General features: G+C 45.0%; 1 protein-coding gene across 2 annotated transcripts; it reads left to right on the top strand.

Moving 5' to 3' along the window:
• Window positions 1-986: 986 nt before the first annotated feature.
• AZIN1 (antizyme inhibitor 1) lies at window positions 987-26704 on the top strand. Of its 2 annotated transcripts, XM_054385618.1 has the most exons (12): window positions 987-1152; window positions 6835-6972; window positions 12981-13178; window positions 15183-15356; window positions 15612-15784; window positions 19599-19733; window positions 21287-21368; window positions 23015-23089; window positions 24115-24280; window positions 24932-25050; window positions 25203-25417; window positions 26405-26704. In XM_054385618.1, exons 3-12 carry the CDS (start codon window positions 13077-13079, stop codon window positions 26514-26516), a joined length of 1353 nt encoding a protein of 450 aa, XP_054241593.1. In that variant the 5' UTR covers window positions 987-1152; window positions 6835-6972; window positions 12981-13076; the 3' UTR covers window positions 26517-26704. The 2 variants fall into 2 exon arrangements, with proteins under 2 accessions (XP_054241593.1, XP_054241594.1); XM_054385619.1 differs by lacking the exons at window positions 987-1152; window positions 6835-6972; window positions 12981-13178; window positions 15183-15356 and having other exon boundaries at window positions 15764-15784; window positions 19460-19733.
• Window positions 26705-26877: the final 173 nt, after the last annotated feature.

The following is a 26877-nucleotide window of genomic DNA, read 5'->3' as shown; positions in this document are numbered from 1 at the left end:
ATGACAATACCAAAGGCTTTTGGATATGCTGCAGATGTCTCAGTGCTTCAGTGAAGCTCTGTGAAATACATGGGCCAGCTAAGCCCACCTACTGGACTCTTGGAGGCCTGAAATTCACGAGAGTCAGAGGCTGCCAGGTCTGCAGTGTGGCAATCTCCCCCAGTGAGCATTATTAGCAGCTTATCGATGCTCAGTGAATCGCGAGTTATTACACTATCACTAACTCGGCGGACGAGGCTTCAGACTGGCCCTAAGACCTGGCTTCTTTTCCCACCTGCTCACTGGATAGGTCTTGGTTTCGCGGGAAAGACGTTACTGTGACACAGATAGGGGTTCCCTCACGGAGTCCCGATGGATCCTGCCGTGGATTCTGAGGGGCTCCTTCAGCTGAGCCCTGCGGGGTCCTTGCCCTTTCCACCATTAACTACCGCGGCCTTTCGCGCAGCACCCGCGCTGCCAGCCAGGTATGGCAGCCCGCCGGGGGCCACCAACCTCACCGGGGGACAGCCAGCCTCACCGGGCGGGTCCCGTCTCCCCGCCTGGCCCGGCCGGGCCCCGCCCCGCCCGCACCTGCGCCCGGCCCGGCGCCGGCAGAAGCGCAGAGCCTGCCGCGCCTCCATGTTGGGCAGCGGGCCCCGGGGCAGCGGTAACGGTGCCCTAACTGCCAGCGGTGCTCGGCGCATGCCCTTCCGCCGGCTGCCTGCCTCTCACGACCCGGCCTGCCGTGGCGGGGGGGGCATTGGGGGTGGTTTCGGCGGAGATGGCGCCTCCCGCCCCGCGGTGCGGTGACGCGTGGCGCCCGGTCCCTCCCCGCTTGCTCGTCCTATAAGAACGCTGCCAGCGGCGGCCCCCTCTTCTCGCGTCGCCGCTCGCTTCGCCGCCCGCTTCGCCGCCCGGTACCGTGCTCCTGCCTCCGTCCCTACCTGCCGCAGCCCCGCACCCCGGCCCGCTCCGGCTCTGTCTCTCTCTGCTTGTGCCCTCTCGTCCCAGCGCTGCACTGCGCTTCCCTCGCCGGTCGCCCCCGCAGCCTATGGCCCTGGAAGGCGCCGCTGCCGCCGCCTGTATTTCTGCTGTAGGTTCCCACATCCCTCTTTAAAAATTCCGCCTAAAAAGAGAAGACGATTTCCCAAATCTTTCGGGCCGTTATCTCACGTGAGTACTGGGGCTGGGGGTCCAGGTGCCCCCAGCATCCCCGGGGGGCTGGGGCTGGGGCTGGCGCCGCGGGGGAGGTGGTGGGAGGGTGGGAGGGGTGAAGGGAGGGAGGTGGCGACGCCCACCCTGAGCGCCGGAGTGGGCCGGGGCGTCCATTGACAACGGTGGCGGGAGGAAGTGGAGGCAGCTCTGCTCCTTGGGCCTGGGGGTTGGGGAGGGGCAAGCCCTTGTTCCCCCCAGTGCGAGAAGGGGAAGGGGAGCCATGGTTGCGGCCCGGGAAGGTGGAGGGCTTCCCGACGGGCAGCACCACTGCGAGCAGCCGTGGCAGTGCCGGCGGGGAGGGTGATGGGGCCAGTTTCTCCCGCTGCCCTTTCTCCGCCCGGCGGCGTGGGGCGAGACCGGCTGCCACCGGCGGCAGCAGATGGGAGAGCGGCGGGATGAGTCAGAGCTGAGGCTCCCTCTCTTTCTCGGCGCGCAGCAAGGCGCTGGGCGAAGCGGAGCCGCCGCCCGGGGGTCGAGCGGAGGAGCAGCGAGACCCCCCGCGGCCCGGAGGGCGGTGGTGACGGCGGGCGGAGGGGGTCAGCGGCCGCCACGCTAACATGGCGGACAGCCTTGCGTGTGAGAGGCGGCAAGGCGGGAGGGGGAAGCCGGGCACAGTGGCGAGGGCTGCGCCGGAGGCACCGTTCTCCCTTCTTCCTAGTGCCGCAGGGCGCGGAGAAGGCGGTGGGGCCGCTGGCTCCGCGGGGAGCGGGGGCTCGGCGGCCGCCCTAACATGGCGGATCCGTGCGGAGGGGGGCTGTGTGGTGTCTTCCCCCTTAGCAGCTGGGGCAGTGCCCCGCGGCGGGAGACCCGTTCCCGCCGGTCGTTGCTTCCTCTCGCAGTGCGCCATCCTGGGGAGTGCGAGGAGCGTTCTCTCTTGGACCCCTCAGGGAGAGGGATTGCCCCGGACCCCGGCGTGCCGTACCCTCGCCCGGTGGCGGCTGCCTGGGCTCGGGAGCACTGTGATTCCCGTAGAGGTCTCGGCGAATCCTTTCCCCTCGGGTGCAGCCGCATTGCAAGAAGCTCCCTCGGGCCTGGGGGGGAGCAGCTGTGTGCGAGGCTGACCTGGCTTACGGGGAGCAGAGAGGCTGGAGAAGTGCCGGTGGCACGGTCGCGGTGTCTCGCTTCTTGCCTGCCTCTCAGAGGCCATGTTGTGCGTCTGTAAGCGTGACTATCCATCCGGGCTCCCACTGTCAGGCACCTTTTGCCCGTCACTTGAGCTGTGCCTGTGGGCGCCTGCACAAGGCTTCACCCTGTCCCCCTCGATGTGGTGGACAGAGGGTCACACCAGGGAGCAGGGCAGCAGTGCAAGCTGTCAGGGCACCGCACAAGTTGTAAGGGCAGTGCACAAGTGACGCTTTCCGGGACGAGTGCTGGAATGACGGAGCAAATTGCCTTTGCAGAGAGGGGTGGGAAGTGGGGTCCTCCAGCATAAGGAAAGTGGAGCCTTCTCTTAGCAGTCTTCTCTCTGCTGGAGGTATTGGCTGGTTATCTAGAGGAAGGACGCAAGTTTCACCGCTCCCGTTGTCTGTCAGTGTAGCAGTAGCAGGCTTGGTGGAACCGTGGCAGCCTTCTTGGCTTGGTTGCTCTTGCTGTTGTGGTCCAGCCAGCCACTGCTGTACTGGTGGCTTTCAGAAAGTGTGGAAAAGAGGGTCCAGTCACCGCTCAGCTGCCAGCTGTGTGTGTGTAAAACGTGCACCTGGATGTCAGGGTATGCCAAGTGTGTGTGTGTGCTTGTTGCTGTGCTGTTCCCTGTTGGAATGATCAGGAGAAGTGCCTGTGACTGATTGTAGTGGTGAGGGCTCAGCAGAAGTGCCTGCCAACTTGACTGTATGGGTGCTGGAAGTACAATGTGGGAGCAGGGGGCTCATGCATGTCCAAGGTGGATGACGCCAACACAGGGATGTGGAACAGCTGGTGTGACTGAGGATACTGTCATGGCTCTTTATTAGACAACACTGCAAGTCTCTTCCAGGTGGCAGCCTGGGCTCACTCAGAGCCCAAGATGATGTGTGTCTGTGCTGGGGACACCCTGATTGTGGTGAGGAGGGAAGAAAGCTTAAATCTTTTGAGCCTTTCTGAAGTGCACCTTCTTCAGGGCAAAATCCTGCACAGGTGACATGTGCTAACAGGCTGGGGAGGTGCTGTATTTCAGACTTCTGCAGCAGTCTCTGGTGACCAAGCAGGATTTGATTGTATTGTCCCAGTTGAATGTAGCTGCCCTGTGTGAAAGCAGTGTGGTATCCAATAAAGTGGGTTAGACCTGCCTGCCCTCCCAGCCAGATGCATGGCTCAGTCTCTGTGTGGCATTGGGTTGTGGGGGGAGTGCTGCCCCACTTCTGCCCTCGTCCCTGCTGCTGTGCTTTTGGCTCTGAAGATACTGCACTTGCTATTCTTCCCTGGGTAAATGTAGGAGGCAGCGGTGCTGGGGGGGAGGTGGGGGTTGTGAATAATGATGATGGTAGGAGGGGTTTGTTCCAGTCTGGACTGGTCCAGTCTAGTTCTTTCCTTCCTGTCACCGTGTGAACAATGCTGCTGCTGCCGTGGCTGATGCTTGCGACACGGCAGCCCCCTCCCCTGTGCTTCAGGCAGTGGTGAGCTCCCTTCCCTTGCCTGCTCTGCCTGTTGTAGGCTGAGCCACCCTGCAACCAGCCGTCTGCTGCCCCCCATCCCTTCTGCCAGCCTTGGTCTCCAGGGGAAGGCTTTTAAACCCCAGAAAGGGGTCGGTACAGGACTTCGGGAGAGGCAAAGTGTTGTTTGGGAATGTTTGTCCTGTGGGGACAGCTTTACAGGAGGCAAGAGGCAGGCTTACTGCCTTCTGGCACTGCAGCCTGTCCCCCGGCAAGCAGCTTGTGCCTCTTGCTGCTCCCTGTGCTGGAAGGCTGGTGCAGGTCTGTGTTTGCAGCAATGCTGGGCTGCATGGCCTTGAAATGATTCCATCTCTCCAGTTAAAGGAGAGACAGTGCTGTGGAAGGAAATTAAGACTGTTCCTTCCTGAAAGGGAGGCTTAATTCTGGTGTAATGGTAAATTTCAGTTAAAAATGCCATTGATGTAGCTGATGGGTGAATTCCTTGGGGACCTGTGCTCCCTTCAGGACTGCTCTCCTCAGGTGACTGCCTTGTCACAACACCCTGATCTGGTTTTTTTCCTGGACTAGAGTAACTTTGGTGCCTCTGAGTCTGTCAGTTGGTGAAATGTGCAAGGTCATGGTTTTTCTGGATTTTCAGGGCTTGGTTCAGAGATAGTTTAGCTCAGGTCACTAAAGGGTCTCTTTTCACAAAACAGATGCAGTGAGTTGTTTATTTTTTTTATTATTAATCAAATTAATTGGAAACTAGTTCTGTAGGCCTGTTAATATCAGATATATGGAACTGAGGGGGCCAGCTGGAAAAAGCCTGGCCCAGACTGGCCTGCTGGCACTCAAAGCTTGCCATAGGGACGCAGTTGTTCTGGCAAAGCTACATGCTGTGGACAACTGTGGGCTTATTTTGTTCCTCAGGTGAGTGTTACTATTCAGGTATGAAGCACAGCATTGCTGGTTGAATTCCAGTCAAACTTGAGGCACCTGCTAGTGAACTACACTAACAGATGATACATAAATACGGTGTCACTTGGGTATTAAAAGGCAAAGCTGGCTTGTTGATTATTCCCAGAACTGAAAGCTCACTGTTTAGCAAAGAATGCTTTTATGCCTACTTTAAGGCTCTTAAGCAATGAACACTTTTCACTGTGGCTGATTGCACTCACAATTCTTTTAAAAATTTTCTCCATATCAGTTATGGACATCTAATACACTTCTGCATAAAATGGTAGCACTGCTCTATCACCCTACAGGAAACTAACCCCTGGTGCTATTTAAAACAGTAAAATTACTATGATTTGAAAGTCCAGTATCGTACCCTTTTCCCCCTGCATATTGAATATTGGCAAACCTGCACAAAAGAGAAGGCAGTCAAACTTTCTGTAGATAATTCAAGTAAGTAATTCTCATTTTAAAGGAATTCTGAGGGCAATTAGAACTCAGCACAGCTCACAGTTGGCTTGCTACAGAAAATGATCAGTTTTCATTCCAACTGCATGGGAACTTCTTGAGGCATGTGAGAATATTAATTGGAATAGTACTGCAGGTGATACTTGTCTGAAGTGTGGCTTTTAAAGTTCTGCACTAAAGGTCATACACTCTCCCTAGAAACACCTGGTTTTAATGACTTGTTTTGGGTGCTAAACTTCATAGTCATTGGAAAATTCATGAGAGTTCTTGCGTATAATCAGAACAGCACTGGTAACTAATGGAGTTATTAATTGTACAGAAGAAGACTGTTGGCAGCTTTTAAAACTTGTGTGCACACTCAGAACTAAATGTTACCAACTTCTTTCCTGAAGAAAGGGATAAGATTAAATACACTTCATGGCACTAATTCTAGCAGGCAAAATCCCTTAATATCTCAATTTCAAAGTGCTGAGGTTTATTTTTAATGTTGTATGCTACCAAATGCTAATTTATATGCTAAAGCTGAAAATATTGCTCTTCTGGAGTTGCTGTGAAAGTTACCCCCAAGTTGTGCTCACACTAATTGAGTACTTTATACAGTATACTAGTTTGGTTTTATAATGGCAAGAATAAGTGAAAAGAAATACACTTCAGCAGCTTGTTTAACTGTCATGTGGTTTAAAAGATAATTTGGGTTAGGTGATTTACCAGAAACCAGGTTTTTGTAGTCAGCACATGTCTCATTTAAATGAGAGCAGCAAAGATTTATTTTTACAGTAGGTTGGCACATTCTGTGTTTCATGTGGTCTGTAGACCACAGTGAATTCATAGAAACCGTTTCTGTGTTTGGTTTACACATCATCACTTCTGTATCATATTTAATCCCTGAAAATTACAGTTCCTCTTAGAAGGATTGGATTTCTCAGCAGGGCTGGTTAATGTTTCCTTGACTAGTTTTTATGTTCATTGTACTGTTTTATGTGATTGTTTTGCCTTAATTTGAGTGAGCTAGCCTTGTACTTTTCAAGTTTGCTTTGGGGTTGTTTGTAATAGCCTTCAATGGCCAGCTGAGATATTTCCTCATTCCTGAAGGCAAGCATAAGTTCCCTTCTTTTTACTGTCTTGCTCATCTCTGGATTTGTCTGTATGGTGTTCAGTTTCACTATATAAAGCACTATTTTTCCCCCATATGCTGTCTTCATTCACAGCAGAGGAAGAAAACATGGCAAGGGAATTCTAAAATAGAAAGGAAGTGGGGAGGGGAAGAATCAGAGTGGTTGCAAGGTCAAAAATGCTTCTGGGCGTCTAGTCCTGTATCCAGGCATACTGCCTTCAAGCAGGGTCATGTAGAGCTCTTTGCAGTTAGTTTTGAAAGTCTCCCAGTTCAGACTTACAAAAGAAAACTACAACAAACAGTTTCATGTGCCAAATTAATGTGTTTTAGCAGTTCTGCATACACCTGACTTGATCTGCCTCAACATTCATGTTCACTCTTACCCTGGGCATTTTATGTGGTTATAAACTTCGTGGTGGGATTGCTGCAAGCCTCCTGAAAAGCACTGCTGAAAAGGTGTTTGTTACGTGTTTGAAGACAAAGCTTTTATTTTGTTCTGGCTATGAGATTCATTTTTGTGTGTATCTTCTTCCACAGGGCAAAATCTCTGATCAAGTTTACAACTATCCAGAGGGCTTAGGAGAAGTGCTTTATAGAGAACAGTTCGATTTCAACGCCGAGCCACCTTGGGAACCTAGCTGATGATAGTAGGGTTCCATCTCCTAACTTGTCCATGTAAGTCTTTTCCTTCTCTTTTAATCTGTATGCTGGAGAATAAACACTTCTGAGCATACAAACATGTATTGTGTCTTTGTTAAGCGAGGTAACTGCCTTGATGGAGGTTATCAGCATTTGAAAGTAGTGGGGTGTGTTATATGGGGCTTTCATTCCAGGGGGGACTAGGGTTACTCAAATAGCTACAGTAACTAAGGCTGCTGATGAAGGGTGTGCCTTCCCAAATGCCTCTCTCCATTATTTGCTAATTACTATCCACTTCCACATATAGTTGTAATTGAGCTACAGTAGAATGTGGGATTCTGTTGGATGGAAACTCTGTACCATTCATGTAAATGCCTTTACATTTTTGAGGCAAATAGCTGTTAAAGAAAACCAAGGTCCTTAGAAACCAAATGAATGTGCATAGCTGATTTTAAGGAGCACAGAAAACTCTGGAATGTGTGTGGTTATCCTGTTCTGTTAACATAAAACAATAGCTTTATGTGGTTTTAACAATAGCCTTAAATGCTCTTTGTGCTATCTGAGTTAAGCTGGCTTTACAGTAATACGTTTTTTGTCTAGCTGCAGGCACTTTTGTTTGGCTTAGTACCTATGAAATGCTTTTTAATGTAAAACTTATGAGTGGTTAAGTGCATCTGACTGAGCCAGGTACTTTTTAAAGACCACAAAGAATCCAAAGCCAGCTGTGTTAGTGTGTCTCCTGATAAGGTACTTGGTGTGGATGACCCTGTTCTAAGAAAATATTGCAGTAAGGGAGGCACAGGGTGAGCCTGGTTTCTCATGATTTCTGAGTTTATCTCCACAGGTCATATTCCTGTTTTGTTTGAAACTTACTGAATTAACCACATTAATTCTATGCAGACAACTGACCTATTCAAGTGAGCACAGCTAACACTGAGAAGTCTCTGATTATCAGTGTCGTTTTGCAAAGGTCACAGGATTTTATAAGAAAAAGATCTGAGGAAATTTTCTCTTGTTCAGTTTCTGAGGTTTGGCTCATTTTTGTATGTGGGTACTGCAATGCTATTTTCCCCTTCTACATTTTGCACTTCAACAGGAATAAAGCAGGAAGAAGTGAATGATGTGTGAAATCTTAAGGTCCTATAATGAATTGTAATTTCTAAAACTACTCTGAAGGAGTTTTGGCTCTGGCTGAAGTCTTTGAGAAGACTGTTCTGGTACCTGTATTGAAACTATTCTTTCTCTGATAGACTCATGCTGTAGCAAATAGTGCAAGGTATAGCTTGCTTGTCCTGGCTGGGAATGCTACTGGTTTGCTCTGTTTGCAGCTGAATGTCCAGGTGGTGTGATCTGTGTGTTTATTTTGAGCTGAGTTGTAGTATACTGTACACAAATGAGTAGTTCAGTATTGAATGTAGTGGTGATGTAGGTAGCATGGCTAGCAAGTGCTTTCCAGTAAATCTGTGCCTGGCTTGGTGTGCCAAAGCACAGGTGATTGCCTCAAATGAAGTGAAGACGTAAGTTAGGCATCTAATTGGTAGGTTTGAGTCCTGTTCAACTTGCAGAGTGATTTACTGTGAAGACGGTCAATTGAGCTTTTAAATGTAATTATTATGTTCCAGTGGAACTCCAATAAATCTTCTGGCTTAAGGTATACTTAAACTCCCATTAAACCTGCTTCCTTTTTCTAATTATCTCCCTCCCACTTTTGTCCTTGTATTACACTGGCCAGGGAAGAAGTTGGGAGTTAGTTCGGTCTTGCTCTTCAGGCTCGGAATTCCTGAGCGGTTTGGGAGCTGTGGCCTGCAGTCTTGCTCTTTTTAAATTCTGTTCTATTTCTTGCCACATCTGGTTGATAGGAAATGGAGGGAATTAGTGATAGGAAATCTGATCAGTTAACCAGCCCTGTCTGTGCCAAGTGGAAGCAGTTGTTATCTGCACTGGCTAGCCTTTAAAGCTCTCTTGACTGTCTAAATGGGACTAGGTGGCAATTGGGGAATGGGAGGGCCTGGAGTTTAGAGGACTGGGACAATGGAGAGGTCAAATACTTACACTGACTAAGCCAGTAAGAGGATAGAATAGGGAAATAACTCTTTGCTGTGTTGTGAAAGTGCTGGTAGGTACCACAAAAGTATATATGCACTTAGAGTAGTTACTGTAGCAAGCTTTACTAGCTTATTAGCTTTGAATAATGTATTTGAGCATGAAGAAAACACAGGGGCTCTTGAAAGCTTGATTGCTGTGGATAATGATAGATGGGGTGTTATTTTTTTAGTACCTACCATCTTTGCTTGCTTACTTTGGCTCTTGTTACATTGCTCATTTAACTGTGTGGAACATTCCTGGGAGAATGACAGGATGCAGCTAACCTAAGCTGTACAGGTGCTCCACTGTAACCCTTGGGGGATTTGTACCAGAGGCAACTTAGGCAATGCAAAGTGTCCTTGGCCATTGTGAAGGCAAGCACCTGCTTCTACATTTCTGGCAGTTGGTTAGTTGCTGCACTTAGCTAACTGAATGATAAGAATGTAAACTGGTGGAATGGTATCATGGAATACTTTTTGTAAGGGCACTCCCATTAAAAAGAGGCAATTCCTACATTAAAACAGTGTGGCTTCTGTTCCTGCTTTTCAGGTATACCTGTTCTATACTTAATTGCCACCTTCAGTGACAAAATGCTTCTACTTTTTTTTCATCTGTTACCCCTGAAGAAACAGCATTCTGAGGAATGCAAGATCAATGTGTTCTACCTCTTGATGGTTTTTCCATGAATGTAATTGTTAATCTTGTAAATATTTATTTGGATTAAGATATGTGGTTGAGAGGCATTATTGGGAGCCCTTTGGATTTGCAGAGACTTTGTTCTTTGCAGAGGAAGTCTTCAGTGAAAGATCCAAACCTCTCAGGGTGGTGGTTGGGTTGGTCTGGGTTTTGTTCTCTGGCCAAACAATTTTCTGACAATGTGAAGGAAAGAATGGAAAATGTGTTTGTTATGGATGCTTGCATATGACAAGTGTGTGGTAGTCACTTCTCAGAGCATTTTAATTTTCTATTCCAGATATCTAATTGCAGTGTTTAAATATGTAAACTTTAATCGTCAAGTTCTTCACCTGGGAAGTCGTGTTAAACCCTAAAGAGCCTGAGGATGTAAGGCTTACTTCAAAGAAAGCAATTGCATGCCTTTGTAGAAGTCTCATACCACTTGACAGCTTTCCTTTGCCCTAAAATATATGTCCTGGAGCATTATGCAGGCGAACATTTCAGGTGGTAAAATGGATGGTGTTACCACACTTAAGGCTATCAAATCATGACTTGCAGCAAGTCAGCACTTCCAGCATGGACTGTACTCTGTACTGTATGATTTCTGACTCATCTTACACAGAAGCCTTTAAACTATCCTGTTTCCTTCTGTGTGCAATCATTTGATTTTTCATGGGTTTTATCACTGATTCTCCTCCCTCCTCAGGACGAGGTTATAGCACAATCCTAAATTCTACTGCAGGTGTTAACCCTTTAGCAAGATAGGCACTGTTTTGTGGTTGTGCTGTAGCAGTTCTGGTAGGAATTTCCCTTTTCTTTTTTGAGAATATTCTTCTTATCTTAAGACTGAAAGATGGAATTTCTTCCAGCTAGTGCAGGAGAAATGAGAGGAATGGCCTGTGACTGTAGACAGGAATTGCTAGGGCAGTGTAAGCTCTTTACTAGATGGATTTTGCTAAAGGAGAAAGCTTAGATGCTGTGGACATACTTAGAAAATACAGTTGCTGTTTAACAGTGTGGGAGAGGTTATATTAACACTGTTCATGGATTGTTGCAAGTTATTTTAAGTCTGTACTTGCAAGAGATTCCTTTTTGTCCCTGCCTCTTGACCACAAGATGATTTTGGATGAATATGCTACAAAATCAGCTTGAATCTACTCCAGGGCAACTCAGGTGAACTCCAAGACTGGAAATAAAGGAGCTAGCTGTTGTTTTGATGGAGATTCTTCATTTGAAACACAAGGCACAAGCAGTTAGCATTCAGGGTCCGTGTACCTGGTATAGGTCTAAAAATCTGCTCAGTGCTGTTACTGGTTCCACTGGCTGTACTGAGACCTTCCAGCAAGGCAGATGTGGCTGTGCACTTATTCAGTGGAAGGGACTCTAGACCATCTGCACACTTAAGAGAGCAGGAAATGGCTTGTAGTATGAACAAAACCACCAAAACTTTAAGATCCTGCTAAGTAGGACCCTTGTAAGCGTAGTAAATCCTTTAAATGCTTTTATTCTGCCTGCAGGCTTTTAGACAGGTTTGTACAACATGGCAGGGAATTGTGAGCTTGTAAGAAACACAGAATGTATCCAACTTGAATAAACAATAACAACTTGAATAAACAATAACAAGAAGCTCAGATATGAGACTTCTGCCAGCTGGGTCACTTCTTGCATGCATTTTGTTGCAGGTGCTTAGAGTATTTACTGTCTGGATGTGATTTGGGATGGGGAGAGAACAACTGGGTGTCAGAATGTTGCCACTGAGTTTTGTTGAACTTTCTGAAGTTCTAGGACAGATGACATATGTCATAAAATATGCTCCAAGGAGCATGCCTTATTGTGGCATTCCAGTATCTGAAGGGGGCTACTAGAAAGCTGGGGAGGGACTTTTTAGGGTGTCAGGGAGTGATAGGACTGGGGGTAATGGAGCAAAACTATAAATGGGGAGATTCAGATTGGATGTTAGGAAAGAAGTTCTTCCCCATGAGGATGGTGAGACACTGGAACAGGTTGCCCAGGGAGGTGGTGGAAGCCTCCTGCCTGGAGGTTTTTAAGGCCAGGCTGGATGTGGCTCTGAGCAGCCTGCTCTCTAGTGTGAGGTGTCCCTACCCATGGCAGGAGGATTGGAACTGGCTGATCCTTGAGGTCCCTTCCAACCCTGACAATTCTATGATTCTATGTTACAGATTCAGATGAAGAACCAAACACTTGAAAATTCCCCTTTAACAGCCTCTGTGTCCCAAGAGGATGAAAAAGACTTGTGGGTTTTGCATGGTTAACAGATCTACATTTGAATCATCTGCTGAAAATGAAAATCATTTTTCTTTTCCATGTATTCATCATGCTTGGGTTACTCATTTTTCTTCATGTCTTTTTCTTGCAAGACAAAAAAAGAATTGTTCTTGTAGAAGAAAATTTTAATGTGTTTACACCACCAGCAGGCTCCTAAAGGTGCATCAAGTACTTAAACTTAGCTAACATTAGGCTTTTAAAGTCATAGTATAAGGGAATTATGCTAAAAAAGAATTAAACTGCCTTAACTCTTTTTCTTTTGATCTTCATGTTTTGAATGCTCCAGATCTTTGCCAAATCTTCAGTAAAATGTTCCACTGACTGAGATTAATAGTTAATAGCACTTCTAGCTAGTGGCTTCTTTCTGTTAAGCTCTACAGGGAGTGAAGATCTTTTTTTTAAAGTGTTGTAGGTAATCTTATGATCAGAACAACAAAATAAATGTCTAGTGCATAACAATTGCATTCAGACATTGTAAACTGGCATCTAAACAAAACACAAATATGTGAATCTAACCAATGTCAATGCTAACATTAAATAAACTACAAGCTTTCCTTAAACTCAGAAATGTATTGCAGACAGTCTTCCAGTTGCATACTTGAAAATTAATGCCACTTAAGATGCTCTGTTTCAGAATAGCTGAGTGTTTTGTACAAGTATGCTACACTTAAAGTAGTTTCATAGTTTGCAGAAGCTCAGCACAGATCAGTGTGCATACAGCCTGGGATTCTTCTCAAACAGCCTGGCATCAGTGATTTCCTGCTCAGCTTTGGTATCAAAGTAACCAGCTTCTCTTTTATTTGAGGCTTCATAGAGTTGCTCTGTCCTGATGGCAAATAGAGGGTGAACAAGAGGAAAAAAAAAAACTTTGACTTTTTTTTTTTGTCAAGAGTGTGTGTTACTGTTTGTAGCACGCCAGGTATAGAAAGTTTTCTAATTTTAACTAGTGACACAGTATGCTTTGTGCCTGTTGTCATGAATTTGTTTTCTTTGTGCAGTTTGTTGCATAATTTAAGGCCCCGGATCTAAGGCTTGGAAGCCCATCCCTTGTGTTTCTTGGTTTATGACTGTCGGCTTTGTGGAATACGGCTGAGATGAAAGGATTTCTTGAGGATGCAAATTACTCCATTGGTCTGTTGGATGAAGGAGCAACCCTTGCAGATGTTATTGACAACTGTATTTATGAACATACTCATGTAAGTGGGGTTTTCTACAAGTTTTTCAAGTCTTCTGGTTTTACTTTAAGTCCTCAAACTAAGTCAAGATATCTAACATTGAGTTGACAACATCAGAGGAACAGTCAGCTAAAACTCACCTTACAGTTTCCTCTTCTAATGCTAGTTCTGTACTGTTTGTTTTGCCTTGGGCTGAGTTCTGTTGGGGAAATTTGGGCAACAATTGTTAACTACCTGAGTGGCCAGCAGGAAAGTAGCCTTGCTGATGGAATTAAATCCCATTTCCAATCTCACTGTTTTGAGAATGGAGTTCAGACAAGGAAGCTGAAATGAGGCGAGTGAATATTGCTAAGTTAGAGACTTTTTTTGCCTAAAAATATGCCAAAGTTGAGACAATCTATATGCTGAGCCAGTTTAAAATTCCTGTGGTTGATCACAGTTGTATTCCTATCACTGTTTTCTCCATTGGAAACATGAGTATGAAGATACCTTTCTTCTTTCAAGAAAATAAACTGGTCTAAAAGCTATTAAGGTTTAGCAATCTACCATGAAGAAACTTAAACAATTCTGTGTTTACAATAGCAGTTTTAATGAAGTAAGGCTTCATTTACTCCTTAGGAGGCAGCAAGATGTTGTAATCTGTTTTATGGACAAGGTTGTAGAAAGTGGGCTTAAAAAAATTCATAAAGCAAATCCTGTATCCTTAATGCCATACCTATGAGTTGTTCACTTTTCCCTTGATTTATCACAACTAATGTTCAAATGCAAGTGCTCAACTGTAGTACAGCAAATAGCTAAATCCCATGGCCTTCTGAACTCAGGTGTAGGATTCCCAAATCCTGATTCCTAATATTCTTTTTCTGTCTAGCAAATAAATAGGTAAACTTCTGGCAACATGTCATGTCTCCAACCACTGGCTGGCTCACAGAGGATATAGCTGCCTTCTGCTGCTTTCATTTACTCCTTTAGCTCAAGGGGTAGAGGCCTGTGCCATGGATCTAAAGCTCCAGATCCCATTCCTGCTGGTGACCCGTACAGGGGGTCAGTATGCTTCCACCCGATGGAATTTCTATTTGTTTTTTGAACAGAAACAGCATTGTGTACAATAAGCCACGACATTGTTTCATACCTGCCAAAGTCAAGTGCTGGAATTAACTTCTGATATGCAGTCTTAACTGAGGTTGATGGTGGTGTTTCGTGATGGGCTTTAATTGCTATGCAGTAGGCCATCAGTTGACAGGAGTTGTACTGAGTGCACATTACAAACAAATCCTGAATGATCTGTTTGGATTTCAGTCCACTGCGTCCACAGCAGGACTTGATGTTGAGAGGCTGTGTTAACAGATGCACACCAGGGGGACTATTAACAGTTTCCAGGACAGTGTCTGTGCATTTTCTTAAAGATGATTGACTTTGCACCCTCAACACACTGAGTTTAGCTCTTCAAAATTCTGTTTGAATTTCGAAAACAGTCTCAAACTTGACTTCCTGAATTAAAATAACTACCAAACGAATTTTCAGTCAAGTGAGCTATTAGCTAGATGTTAAAATAATGGCAGTGCATTAAGATTTTGATTCCTTGAACAATAAGCTATAAATTACGTTGAGACTGTGGAAGCTTTCCTCCCAGTAGATTTTTCTCCCTCCAAAAAGTTATAACCATCTGAGAATAAAAAGTAAAAAGTTGGAAGAGATTTGTAACCTATCCTGTGTTTAAGATAAAACCATCATTTGGCATTTAAGTAATATCTTTTGTTCAGGAATCTCAGAATATTGTCTAAATAGCATTCACAATGTCTCTGAAGTGGTAGATAGTCCCTTAGATACTTATTTTCTGAAATAAAACACAAAACAGTGGGTTGCTAGGTGAGATTAAAAGCAAAAGCATTATACAAGGTCAAACCTGAAGGCTGTGAAAAATATGTACATAATTCTTTAAGCCTTTGTTTCATGGATTGTTTGTTTCTGACAGCAAACCCACGATTTCAGACCTTTTATTTTTCTATTCTTCCCGGTTTTTCTTAGACTGAAAAAAGAGCATTTTATGTTGGTGACCTTGGAAAGCTGGTAAAGAAGAACATACAATGGCAGAATGTGATGGCACCAATAAAGCCATTTTATCCTGTAAAATGCAATTCTACTCCAGGTGTACTTGAAATTTTGGGAACCCTTGGTGTTGGATTTGCATGTTCCAGTAAAGTAAGTTGCTATGTATCTGTGCTTTGTCTTGCACATGTCTGTTAATTTTAAAATCAGCTGATTTGGATATTAAGTGCCATGGTTATAAATAATATAATTTAAATTGGGAGCTCCTGTTACAAGTCTATACTTGCACCCCACAAGCAGAGGATAGTTTTCTTGTGTGTTTGACTATTTAGTACAGTGCTAGAGCACAGCTAATGAAAATTCAGTGTGCTGGGCTGTGTCCAACTCTGGTGTGCTCCTGCTTTTCAGTCTGAAATGGCATTGGTGCAAGACCTGGGCATTTCTCCTGAAAACATCATTTACACAAACCCTTGCAAGCAAGCTTCTCAAATCAAGTATGCAGCCAAAGCTGGGATAAACATCATGACTTGTGACAATGATGTGGAGCTGAAGAAAATTGCACGGAACCATCCAAACGCTAAGTAAGTATCAACATTTGGGTTTGCTTTTTACGGGGGGGAAACCTAAGGTTGCAGCTAACACTACCCCAGAACACAGGCAAGAGAGGTACACGGCCTCCAGTACAATTCACTTGTATCTCCTCTGCTCTTTGTCTCTCTTGAAGGTAGCTTTTTGCAGCTGGGTCTCAGCTTATTAATATGACAGTGAGGCCCCTGCTTTGGGAGACACATTTTTGATTTTTTAGGACAGCCTTCATGTAAAGGTGTTAGTGATTTAAAGTCACAAGTCTGGCACCTCATCTGCAAGTACATCCTTCTGCTCGGCCTTTAGTACGTTTTTTCAGTGGGGTATTCTGTTCACATGTTAGTAGCTTTAGCTGAAGTCTGGGCTGAGCCTTATCAGCAAATGAGCCATGTGCATTGTCCCATCTAGGGTTTGGACACCAACAGGTGTTCCCCCACTAGGAACAGGGATAAGTTTGACCCCAGCTCTCTTTGGTCACTTCAGTATTGGCCCAGGTGCTTTCTGTAGAGAAGTGCTCAAAGCTGCTGTTCTGGTTGTTAAATAAATGTCACTGCTGCCAGTGTGTCATGGTCTCTTCTGGACTGAGCAGTGCTTGTCATAAGCATCACATCCCTCACATATGAATGCTTTGGCTGTGGGCCATACCTTTAAAACATGTGGAGTCAGAGCCTAAGTGACTGTTAGTGCTTTGCAGTGGTGTGAGGTCTGGCTTTACACAGACTCAAAACACACTGAAACTGAATTCCTGACATCCTTTGCTAAGCCCTTGGTTCTAGACAGTCCTTACTGAAATGCTGTGTCTTCTCCCAAAATTAGCCATAAGTTGAAGAACTGGGAAGATTCTACTAAATTCAGTGTCTGGACACTGCTCATCTCAAGTAGTTATTAATTTTTGGGTTGGTTTTGATTTTTGGGTTTGGGGTTGGTGTTTTTTTAGACTACTTTGAGAGTTAATATTGCTGTTGGTAGTGGTGACATTTCATCCTTTACAAAGAATGTTATGTATGATACATGTGTGCAAAATACTGGCCTTAAATACTGTGTGCATTTGAAAGCCTTAGCAATGCTAAAGCTGTCTCTAACATCATCAGTATTTTACCAGTCATCACTAGTGGTTGGAGTTCTGTTAGTTTTTACATGGATTTCCTTTTAGATGTTGTCTATGGTAACATGCACTGCAAAAAAAAAGGTTAGGATGCAGATTTTTCTTGAGCCAGAAGAATTGTAAAGCAGGGAGAGAGAATGAAGGAGTTTCATGAGCTAGAGAAAAAACTAACTCTTCTTTTCAAGAATACTGTAGTCTAATATTTGAAGGAGTTGCTTTTTATCAAGGACAAATAAAAATCTACAGAAGAACTGAAATTCAGTCTAAATTCTCTAGAAACCTGATCTCTTGCTCTTCTGTTTTGTACAGATTTGCTTGTTTTAGTAAAATTCTGTTATTTGGGTCATTAAAACTTCAATGCTGAGGTGACAACGGATTTTTTTTTTTGCTTTCTCTTCCTTGGCATAGTTTCAAAAAGTCAAAGCCTTTATATAGCCTTGTTCCTTTGATGTGTGCTTGCTGGATCCTTGCTGTAGATGAAGCTAATTATGCAATGAGGAAATCCTGCTTTGCTGTAATTCATTTTTCTGAATTCTTGTAGCTTTCTGCTGTAAATTCAGCAGTAGGTAGATCTCGTCATATAATTGGTGTTTCTGCCTTTGAAAGTGTTACCTCAGAAGTGGCAAGTTTTCTTTTTCAAAAAAGAGAAGCTAAGTCAAAGGAATGCTTAAGTTTTTCATTTCTTTTATACCTTTGGCTTTTTTCCAGGCAAAGTTTAACTGCTATGATTGGTGTCTGTGGAGCTCCAGTAGAGCCACGGTTGTTTTAAGTATCAATGCTTCCTTAAACAGAAACCCCAAACACACACATTGTCCTCTAGCCTTGCTCCAACTGGCTGAAACCCAGGAAGAAGAAACCTGCTAGTTTTCCAGATACCAGAATTATACTTTCTGCAGTGGTTTGCAGTAAAAAAACTACCCTTACTCACACTGACATCAAAATTCAGCAGTACACTTTAACATTTGATGACTTCAGAAGTGGTCACAAACTAGAGTATTGTGGATTTGAGATTTGTTTCCATTTTGAAGAGTTCAGCTTTTGACAAATACTTTTTATTATGTCTAGCACTTTTTCCCAAGTGCTTTACAGAGGATTGCTTGACTACAGATTTCTTGAACAGAAATGTCTGTGCTAGTGGAGAAGCAGGAAATGAGAGGCTGCTGTTTCAGGCATGAGGTAGTATAAGTTAACAAGGATTGCTGGGCAACCTGTGTGAGAACTAAAGATTTTTCTTTTTTTTTCCTCTGCTCTTTCACAATGTACTTGCAATGCATTTTGTAGGCATTTGGAAAGGGCCTTCTAGAAGTTAGGGTAGCAGCTTTTAGAAGTTAGCCTCCTAGAAGTTAGGACAACACCTCTCCTGTGATGGAAAACAAAGGGATGGGGTTGCTCATCCAGGAGAGGAGAGGGAGCTCCAGGGAGACCTTATTGCAGCCTTCTAGTACATAAAGGGGGCCTTTAAGATGGAGACCATTCTGGCAGGTTGTCTTGCAAAGAGGGCTAGGGGTGATGGCTTTAAACTAAAAGAGGAGAGATTTAGACTAGGTAATTTTTTTCAGAGTCGTAGAACACTGGAACAGGTTTCCCAGAGGTGGCAGATGGCTCCATCCCTGGAAACATTCAAGGTTGAGCTAGACAGGGCTCTGAGCAACTTCATCCAGGTCAAGATGTCCCTGCTTTTTGCAGGACATGGGGACTAGATGACCTTTAAAGGTCATGTCCAACCCAAACCATTCTGTGATTCTCTGTTTATAGTGGCTAGGCTGAATTTCACTTGTTGCATGTCTTGAACAGAGCCATTTCCCTTGGGTGCAGAGCTTCTGCCACTTGCTTGTGTTCTCCATCTTGGTTCACTGTAGTGTGCTCTGTATGGTCTGTGTGTGTAGTAACAATTTCTGTTTAGTTTCCCTTGTGACTAATGGATCTTTATTGTGGGGGGGAGTGACTTTCTTGGTGAACAGCAGTTTGAATTTGTCAGTTTTGGAGGTATACCTCTGGAGGTTCTGATGTGAACATGCCTTTGCCCCTCAAATGTTACTTCAATGTAGAAAACTGTCAACACCAGCACCGTGGTTTGCCAGACCTACCCAGAATGAGGCTTTGGCTGGAGGGAGGAAGCTGTCTCACTGCTTAAGACTGAGAAGTATACTTGCTTCCCCTCTGCCTCACAAGAGCCCTGTAAGAAGGGGCATGGAAGGGACTGACACCTCTACCCCATCCTCAGTCCATGTTCTCAGCCAGGAGGGGAGATGTGGCTGGGGTGTGCTTTCAATGCTCCAGCCTACTGTTCTCCAGATGCTGAGTTAACCAAGTTTGATGCAGATGACTGCAGGGGAAGCTCCATGCTCTCCTCTTGGCTGGAAAGGAGGAGAGATGGGAAAAACATATTTCAGTCTTACTGCTTTTATGGGAGAGTGTACTTTCTTAGAAGGTAACATTCTTTTTTATTACAGCACTCAGCAGACTCTTGCTGCTGCAAAAGAGTCTTAGTTGCTGCATTTCAAAATCCCTTGTCCTTGTTGGCTCCATGTTTTAGCCCCTAATTGCTAGTTTTTTCTCTGTACAGGATTGTTTTTATTAGGTTCCCTTGACTCATCCATCGCTGGAGTACTGACAACATAATCAACACACTTCTGACAGTCTTCAGGCTTCACATGTGCTGATGATGTAAACCAACTGCCCCAATCATCTTCCCCTTCTCTTAGGCTCTTACTGCACATTGCCACAGAAGGCATTACTGCTGATGAGGAGCTGAATATGAAGTTTGGCACCACTCTGAAGAATTGTAGGCACCTCATGGAATGTGCTAAGGAGTTGGGAGTCCAAGTAGTTGGTGTCAAGTGAGTAACTTTATTGTTCCATGCTGGCCAAGCAAATGTTTGTATGATGTACTCTAGACATAGAATGCAAAAGAATTCCCCCCAGTCTTGATACTGATTTACATGGGTTAGTTAAACTACAAAAACCAAACCAAAACAACAAACAAAAAAACCCCAAACTAAGAACTTTTGGATCCTGAGTTTCTGCTTGCAAGCAAAGTGCTAACATAGCGAAAAGTGAAATGAAGCACATATTACAGTCATCAAGGCAATTGAGTATCAGAAATCCTTCTGTCAGCCAACAAACAAAGTTTAGAAGCCTCTCCTGTTTTCTAGCTGTGCTCTTGAACCTCCATGGCAACTTAGTTTGTACTTCTCCAGCAATAAACAGCATAACAGATAAGTGCTATTATGGTATGGAAAGGCTTGGACACACTTAAGAATATGGGATTGAATTTTCTAAGAGCTAGATCCCATGTCACTCAGTTTTTTGACTTGGAGATGGTAGGAATGAACCCCAGCATTCTGAGAACTTCCAGATGATCTGTGGTATTTTAACTTAAAGTTTTGCAAAGATTTAGCTGTATGGAGGAAGAGTGCATGCACAAGTCACTGCTCTGTCTGCCTGCAGCTGCTGGTCTGTCATGTGCTTCTGAATGTTTCTAACAAAGCAACCAAACTAAGAGGATGGGTCATGAAGGCAGTATTTAAAACAAAAGTCAGATTTGGGGATTAAAAAAACAATTGTTTTGATGCAAATCTGTTTGAAGTTAGTGTTAAAATAGATTAAAATTTTTGCCAGTAAGCTTAAAATGTGACCCTTCCTCCTTTAAGGAATGCTGTGTGGAGGCAGATTTAGTGTGGAGAACATTGTGACACATGGGTGTGGTACAATCTGTCCAGAACCAGCAGGCCATACTGATCTTTAAGAAGCCCATGGGAATGTTGTTCCTGCTTGTAGCACCTCAGTTACTACCAGTATTATGGCAGTACTTAAACCTATTAGACAGGGAACAAGAGGGGCTTGAGGGAGGCATCAGTGCTTCTCTGCTTCTGATGACCTGCTCGGCAGCCTATTTGGCCCTCCAGTGAAACTAGGACCTGGCCTGGGGTGAAGAGGCTTCAGAACAGGGTGGCAGTGGGACACAACTCTCCTGATTCTCTCCCAAATACTGGAGGGAGTAGATAGTGTGCTTTGAGCAGCAAACTGGAAGCCCAGCAGAGAGGCTGCACAGGCAAGGCAACACAAAGCAGGATAAGAGGATACTGTATACAGGAACTGTTAGCATTTGCACTCACTGAAGTAGAGATGACAGAAAGGTTCAGTAAATCTGTTGTTACTTCTCAAAGATGTAGGACACTCATAGCATGAAGAGCAAGGCAAGTCTCAAGTACATATCCCATGGAGCAGAAGACAATCATCTTCTGAGCTTGTTCTTGCACAATTATTGTATTATTATGCAGGCTTGTCTCAAGCCACTTGAACATGAATTGCTTCCATTGCTGGTTTAGGTGGTGAAACAGTCTGAAAGCTGCAGGGTTCAGGGTGTTAACTGTGGGTTTCTCTCTTTCAGATTCCATGTTTCAGGCTCTTGCGAGGAACTGCAAACCTACATTCATGCCATATCTGATGCTCGCTGTGTGTTTGACATGGCTGTAAGTAGATGGATGCACACACCCCATTGCCACAGCAGAGGATCCCTTCCAGTCTAGTTGTCTCAGCAAACCAACTGCATTCTTTGCAAAATGCATCAATGTAGGAAATGGAACTCTTAGAAAGGGACTAAATGCTCCATTGTGAAGTCCGGTAGAGCTAAAGCAAACTTTATAATCCTGATGGTGCACAAAGATGAATGGGTGCTGTCCCACTGACAGGCAGTAGCCTTGGATGCTGTTTTCCAATTCAAGTCTCCCACATCTGGTAAAGGCTTCTTGAGATTCATCTCAATCCTGCAGAGCACAGTTAAGTGGTATTAAAATATTAAGCATTCCTCGTGATAGAATTACTAATTTGGTGCAGGTTAATCTGAGATTAATAATAATCATCATCATAGATTAATAATAAGCGTCATAGAGATTCATAATAAGCATCATATGGGGGGGATATCCAAATTTGGAGTCATAGAATGGTTTGGATTGGAAGGGACATTAAAGATCATCTAATTCCAACCCCCCTGCCATGGGCAGGAACACCTCCCACTAGCCCAGGTTGCTCAAGGCCCCATCCAACCTGGCCTTCAACACCTCCTGGGAGGGAAAATCCACAACTTCACTGAGCAGCCTGCTCCAGTGTCTTACCACCCTCACTGGAAAGAATTTCTTCCTGATCTTCACTCTAAATCTGTCCTCTTCAAACTTCATTCTATTCCCTCTTGTCCTATCACTACAAGTCCTCATGAAAAGTCCCTTCCTGGCTTTCTTGTAGCCCTCTTTCAGATACTTGGAAGGCTGCTCTAAGGTCTCCCTGGAGCCTTCTCTTCTCCAGACTGAACAGCCCCAACTCTCAGCCTGTCCCCATACAGGAGGTTCTCCAGCCCTCTGATCATCTTTGTGGTCTCCTCTGGACCCTCTCTAGCAGCTCCATGTCTCTCTTCTGCTGGGAGCCCCAGAGCTGGAGGCAGTGCTGCAGGTGGGGTCTCAGCAGAGCAGAGGGGCAGAATCCCCTCCCTGTGCTGCTGCTCTCCCTGCTTTGGATGCAGCTCAGCACACAGCTGTGTGCCTGCTGGGCTGCCAGGGACCATTGCTGGCTCCTGGGGAGTTTGTCACCAACTGGCACGCTCAAGCCCTTCTCCTCCACTTCTCACCCAGCCTGGATTTATGCTTGGGATTGCCCTGACCCCTGTGTAGGACCTTGCACTTGGCCTTGTTGAACTCCATGAGGTTGGCTTGGTATTTGTCAGATGTTTCAGATAAGCTCTTGTGAGCCTTACACATACTCTGTGTATTTCTTACATTGCAGAGTTCAGAACTACCTTCTCTGAACATCATCTGAGATGACTTGCATTGCACAGATATGAGTTCCTAAACTCTGTCAGAATGTACTCCCCTCTTCAGCAGATAATGTCTGAACAGAACAAAGAAGCCCCAGATGGGAGCTGATACTGCTGTGGGACTTGAGACAGCCTCTGTTGACATCCCAATGCTATTGCTGCTAGGCTTAATGGAGCTATGTTGACTCTTAGAATGCCATTACTCCCTCATTAGATGTACTCTGCTAGACATACTCAAAACAGACACAGTAAGGAGCAACAAAAAATGTCGTACAGTTGTCTGTGCACTTACCTTCTGCCTGTGCTTTTCAGGAAGAATTTGGCTTTAATATGAACGTGTTGGATATTGGTGGGGGCTTCACAGGTTCAGAACTGCAGCTGGAAGAGGTATGCAATGTTTTGGAAGTTTCATCTTTGCAATCTGTTGAGTTCTGAGTTAGACATCTGAGGTATTTAGCCTTCAGAGTGCAGCTAACGTTGACAGCTGAAACCTATTCTAAGTTCTGTGGTAGCCTGTGATCCAAAGAACTGTGTTGATATTTTTTTTTTATCCTGGGTAGGGTAACCACTCCTTGAGAATGCCTGGTTTTTTTTTTTTCATCCTGCTCACTGGGTGAATGCTGTGTTAGCCATGTCCCAGATTAAATTGCTGTCCTGTGACACCTTAGCAGTAGTAACCCATTTGTTTAGGCAGTTGACTCTTGTCCCAACTGGTTACTCTGCTGCATGGTTTGGGCCAGGATTACTTAGCATGCTTTGGATCATCAACCATATTGCTACTACATAAAAGTTTCTGGTGCTTAGCTTTAGAACTGAAGACTATCAGGGTCTTGCTTTTATCTTTGCTTTTGGCCAGCCTTTGATTTGGCCTAAATGGGATCTTCAGCAGTGGTGGCACATCAAACAGAGCACTGTTAACAGTGAAAGTGATGCTGTAAAAAGTCATTAATGGCAGTTGGGGCTTTTCTTTCTTAGCTCAGCTGTTGTAACTTGTCCAAAATGCTTGTTAGTCTTCAAATCTATGGCTTAAGATTTCACCATCAGTGTCAAATCTACTAGGGCAGTGTTCAGAACTGCTCACAGAAGGGCTCAGATTTTTGTCTGGGTTCAGGTGTCGATTACATTGTTGCTCTGGACAAGTTTTGATGTCACTTCTGCAGCCTTGAGTGCCACAGCTTGAACTCTGGCTGGGAGGGGAGGGACTGTGTAGTACTTGGAGGTGTGGTACTCAGGTCTCAGTGTTCAGCAGAAGGACCAATTTTGCCTTAACAGTTGTGTAAATTGGGCACCTCAGAACAGAGTAAGCTCTTGGTGCGCTGGCTTGAACTGCTGAAAGCTGCTGCTTGGAGATGAAACCTGACACTTCCCTAAGATGAGTTTCATTGGTATTACCTTTGACTTCAACTCCCTAGGTTAATCATTTCATCAGGCCATTGCTGGAGGTCTACTTTCCTAAGGAATCTGGTGTCAATGTGATTGCAGAGCCTGGGTGTTACTATGTCTCCTCTGCATTTACGCTGGCAGTTAACATCATTGCAAAGAAGACTGTTGAGTGTGATAAGCTTCTTCCTTCTGGAGGTAAGGGCTGTGCTTGTCTCTTGGGTGTTGTGAACCAGTGCAGCTCACTGCCTGCTTTCAGGCAGGATGGACTACTTATGCTTGCACCTTCATCTGCCCTTTGGCTTCTGACCAGATGTCATCTGTGTATCTCTCTTCCTTTGTAACAGTTGTCACTTCTTACTAGCTTTGACTTCTCAGTGGTTAAAGCTGCACTGGGTGCTTTACAGAAGGACACAGATCCAGCTTAGAGCTAGTTGCTTCTCTGCTGAAGTAGAAATTGGATTTTTATTCTCAACAGTGGTTATTACTGAAAGCATTAATTCTGTTAAGCCTGATGCTTTAGAATCACAGAATGGCTTAGATTGGAAGGGACCTCAGAGCTCATCTACTCCAACCTCCCTGCCATTAGCAGGGACACTTCTCAACTAGACTCAGCTGCTCAAGGCCTCATCCAGCCTGGCCTTGAGCACCCCAAGGAAGGAGGCATCCACAACCTCCCTGTTATTATAGCTTGGTTTACAATCTGGTCTCAGAGGTTACTCTGCTCTTCATTCTCCCTTTCCAGTGCATATGGAACCCCCTTGTCAGGAGAAAGCAGTTCACTTAGGGTGTAAAAGAACTCCTTATGACAACAAATGCATGCAAGACAAGTTCTGTTTTTGCTTGCAGTGGAGCAGACCAGGAGTGATGATGAACCAGTATTTACATATTACATAAATGATGGCGTTTATGGTTCGTTTGCAAGTAAATTGTCTGAGAAACTGAATGCTATCCCAGAGGTTCACAAGGTGAGTCCTTCTCTGTTCTCCAAAGTCCTCATTTGTAATATACAAATGAAGTGTTAAATATACAACTAGATACAAAGTTTTCCTTCTGTGTATTTGAAAATGGTGGCATTCGATAAACTGAAACCTGAATTCCTTGGATCATTTCCACCTAGAAATACAAGGAAGATGAGCCTCTGTTTGCAAGCAGCCTTTGGGGTCCATCCTGTGATGAGCTTGATCAAATTGTGGAAAACTGTCTTCTTCCTGAGTTGAGCGTTGGAGATTGGCTGATCTTTGATAACATGGGTTCTGGGACCCTGGGTGAACAGTCTGCCTTTAACGACTATCAGAGGCCACTGATTTACTACATGATGTCTTTCAGTGACTGGTAAGAAAATCCTCCTGGTAGCAGAGGGCAACCTTGGCAGGGTTGTGCTCACCGGCTTCAGGAATGTGCACTTGACAGCCCAGCAGAAACTTCTATCCCATGCTAAATATAGGAAGATGCAACAAAGTGCTGGTTTAGTTTGGGGTTGTGTGGGTTTAGGTTTTTTTACTGTTGTCTGACTCTGCTAAGGCTGAGAGCTGTGATCAAATACCAGCTTTGCTTTAAAGCTGACAAAGGAAAGCAGAGTACCTGCTGTTGATTGAGTTTAGTGGTAGCTGTAAAGCCTTTTATTCTTTGTCAAGCCTTTCTAATCCTGGTAACTGCACCTGGTGTGCACTCCTGCAGGCAGGGAGGGCAGTAAGGTGGTTGTGGTGGTGCTGAGGTGAGTAACCTATTCCAGTAGTGAGGCAGCCAGGGCTGTGTGCTCCTGCCAACAGAGTCTCAGTCTTTGCCAGGCACTTGTGCTGCTGATTCTCTCTCCTGCTGAGACTAAGGCAGAACTATCCAGGGGGCAGTAGACTTCCAGAGTGCTGTATTTAGGGCTGGTTTCTGATATGAGGCTGAGGGAGCTGGGGTTGATTAGCGTGGAAAAGAGGAGACTCAGGGGGGACCTTATTACACTCTGCAACTACCTGAAGGGAAGTTGTAGCAAGGTGGGGGTCAGGCTCTGCTCCCAGGCAACTTGTGACAAGAGCAGAGGGCATGGCCTGAAGTGGCACCAGGGGAGGTTTAGGTTGGATGTTAGGAAGCACTTCCTCATGGAAAGGGAATTAGACACTGGAATGGACTGCCCAGGGAGGTGGTGGAGGTGTTTCAGGAAAGATTGGATGTGGCACTTCATGCCATGGTCTGGTCAGTGTGGTGGTGTTAGGCCATAGGCTGGGCTTGATGATCTCAGAGGTCTGTTCTGGCCTCAATTATTCTGTGATGCTGTGAAAGTGCACATGAAAACTCCTTACTCCAGCTCTCAATCCTTTTCTGCTGCAGGGATGAGATGCAAGATGCTGCAATTGCTTCAGACACATTGATGAAGAACTTCTTCTTTGTGCCTTCTTGCATTCAGCTGGGCCCAGAAGACCGCTTTTCCACTGCAGCTTAAACAGGCAGGAACGCTTCAGTTAGACCTGCAGTTGCAAGTCTGTAGTTTGTCTGGTCAACATTCCAGTGTGGAAGAAAAATGGAACAATCTTGAATTCAATTCATTCTCTTCAAAACTTGAAAGAAAGAAGAAAAAAAAATAGTAACAGCTAATGGGGACCAGGCAAAGCAAGCTACAGCTACAATTCACTGGGGGGTTGGGGGGGTGGGAGGGTTAGCTAATGGTGTCCAAATTTAAAATCAAGTTCATTCAACCCCTGAGCGTTTAAATATGCAACAAAATGGATGACTTAGTGGAGATGGAAACCCATCACTTGGGTTCTTCAACAGTTTACATACAAGTACACAGTTTTTATACTAAG

The sequence above is a fragment of the Indicator indicator genome, chromosome 12 (assembly GCF_027791375.1).
Source record: "Indicator indicator isolate 239-I01 chromosome 12, UM_Iind_1.1, whole genome shotgun sequence".
Lineage (NCBI taxonomy): Eukaryota > Metazoa > Chordata > Aves > Piciformes > Indicatoridae > Indicator > Indicator indicator.
Note: the sequence above shows the minus strand (reverse complement) of the source record. Positions and strands in the feature narration are given on the sequence as shown.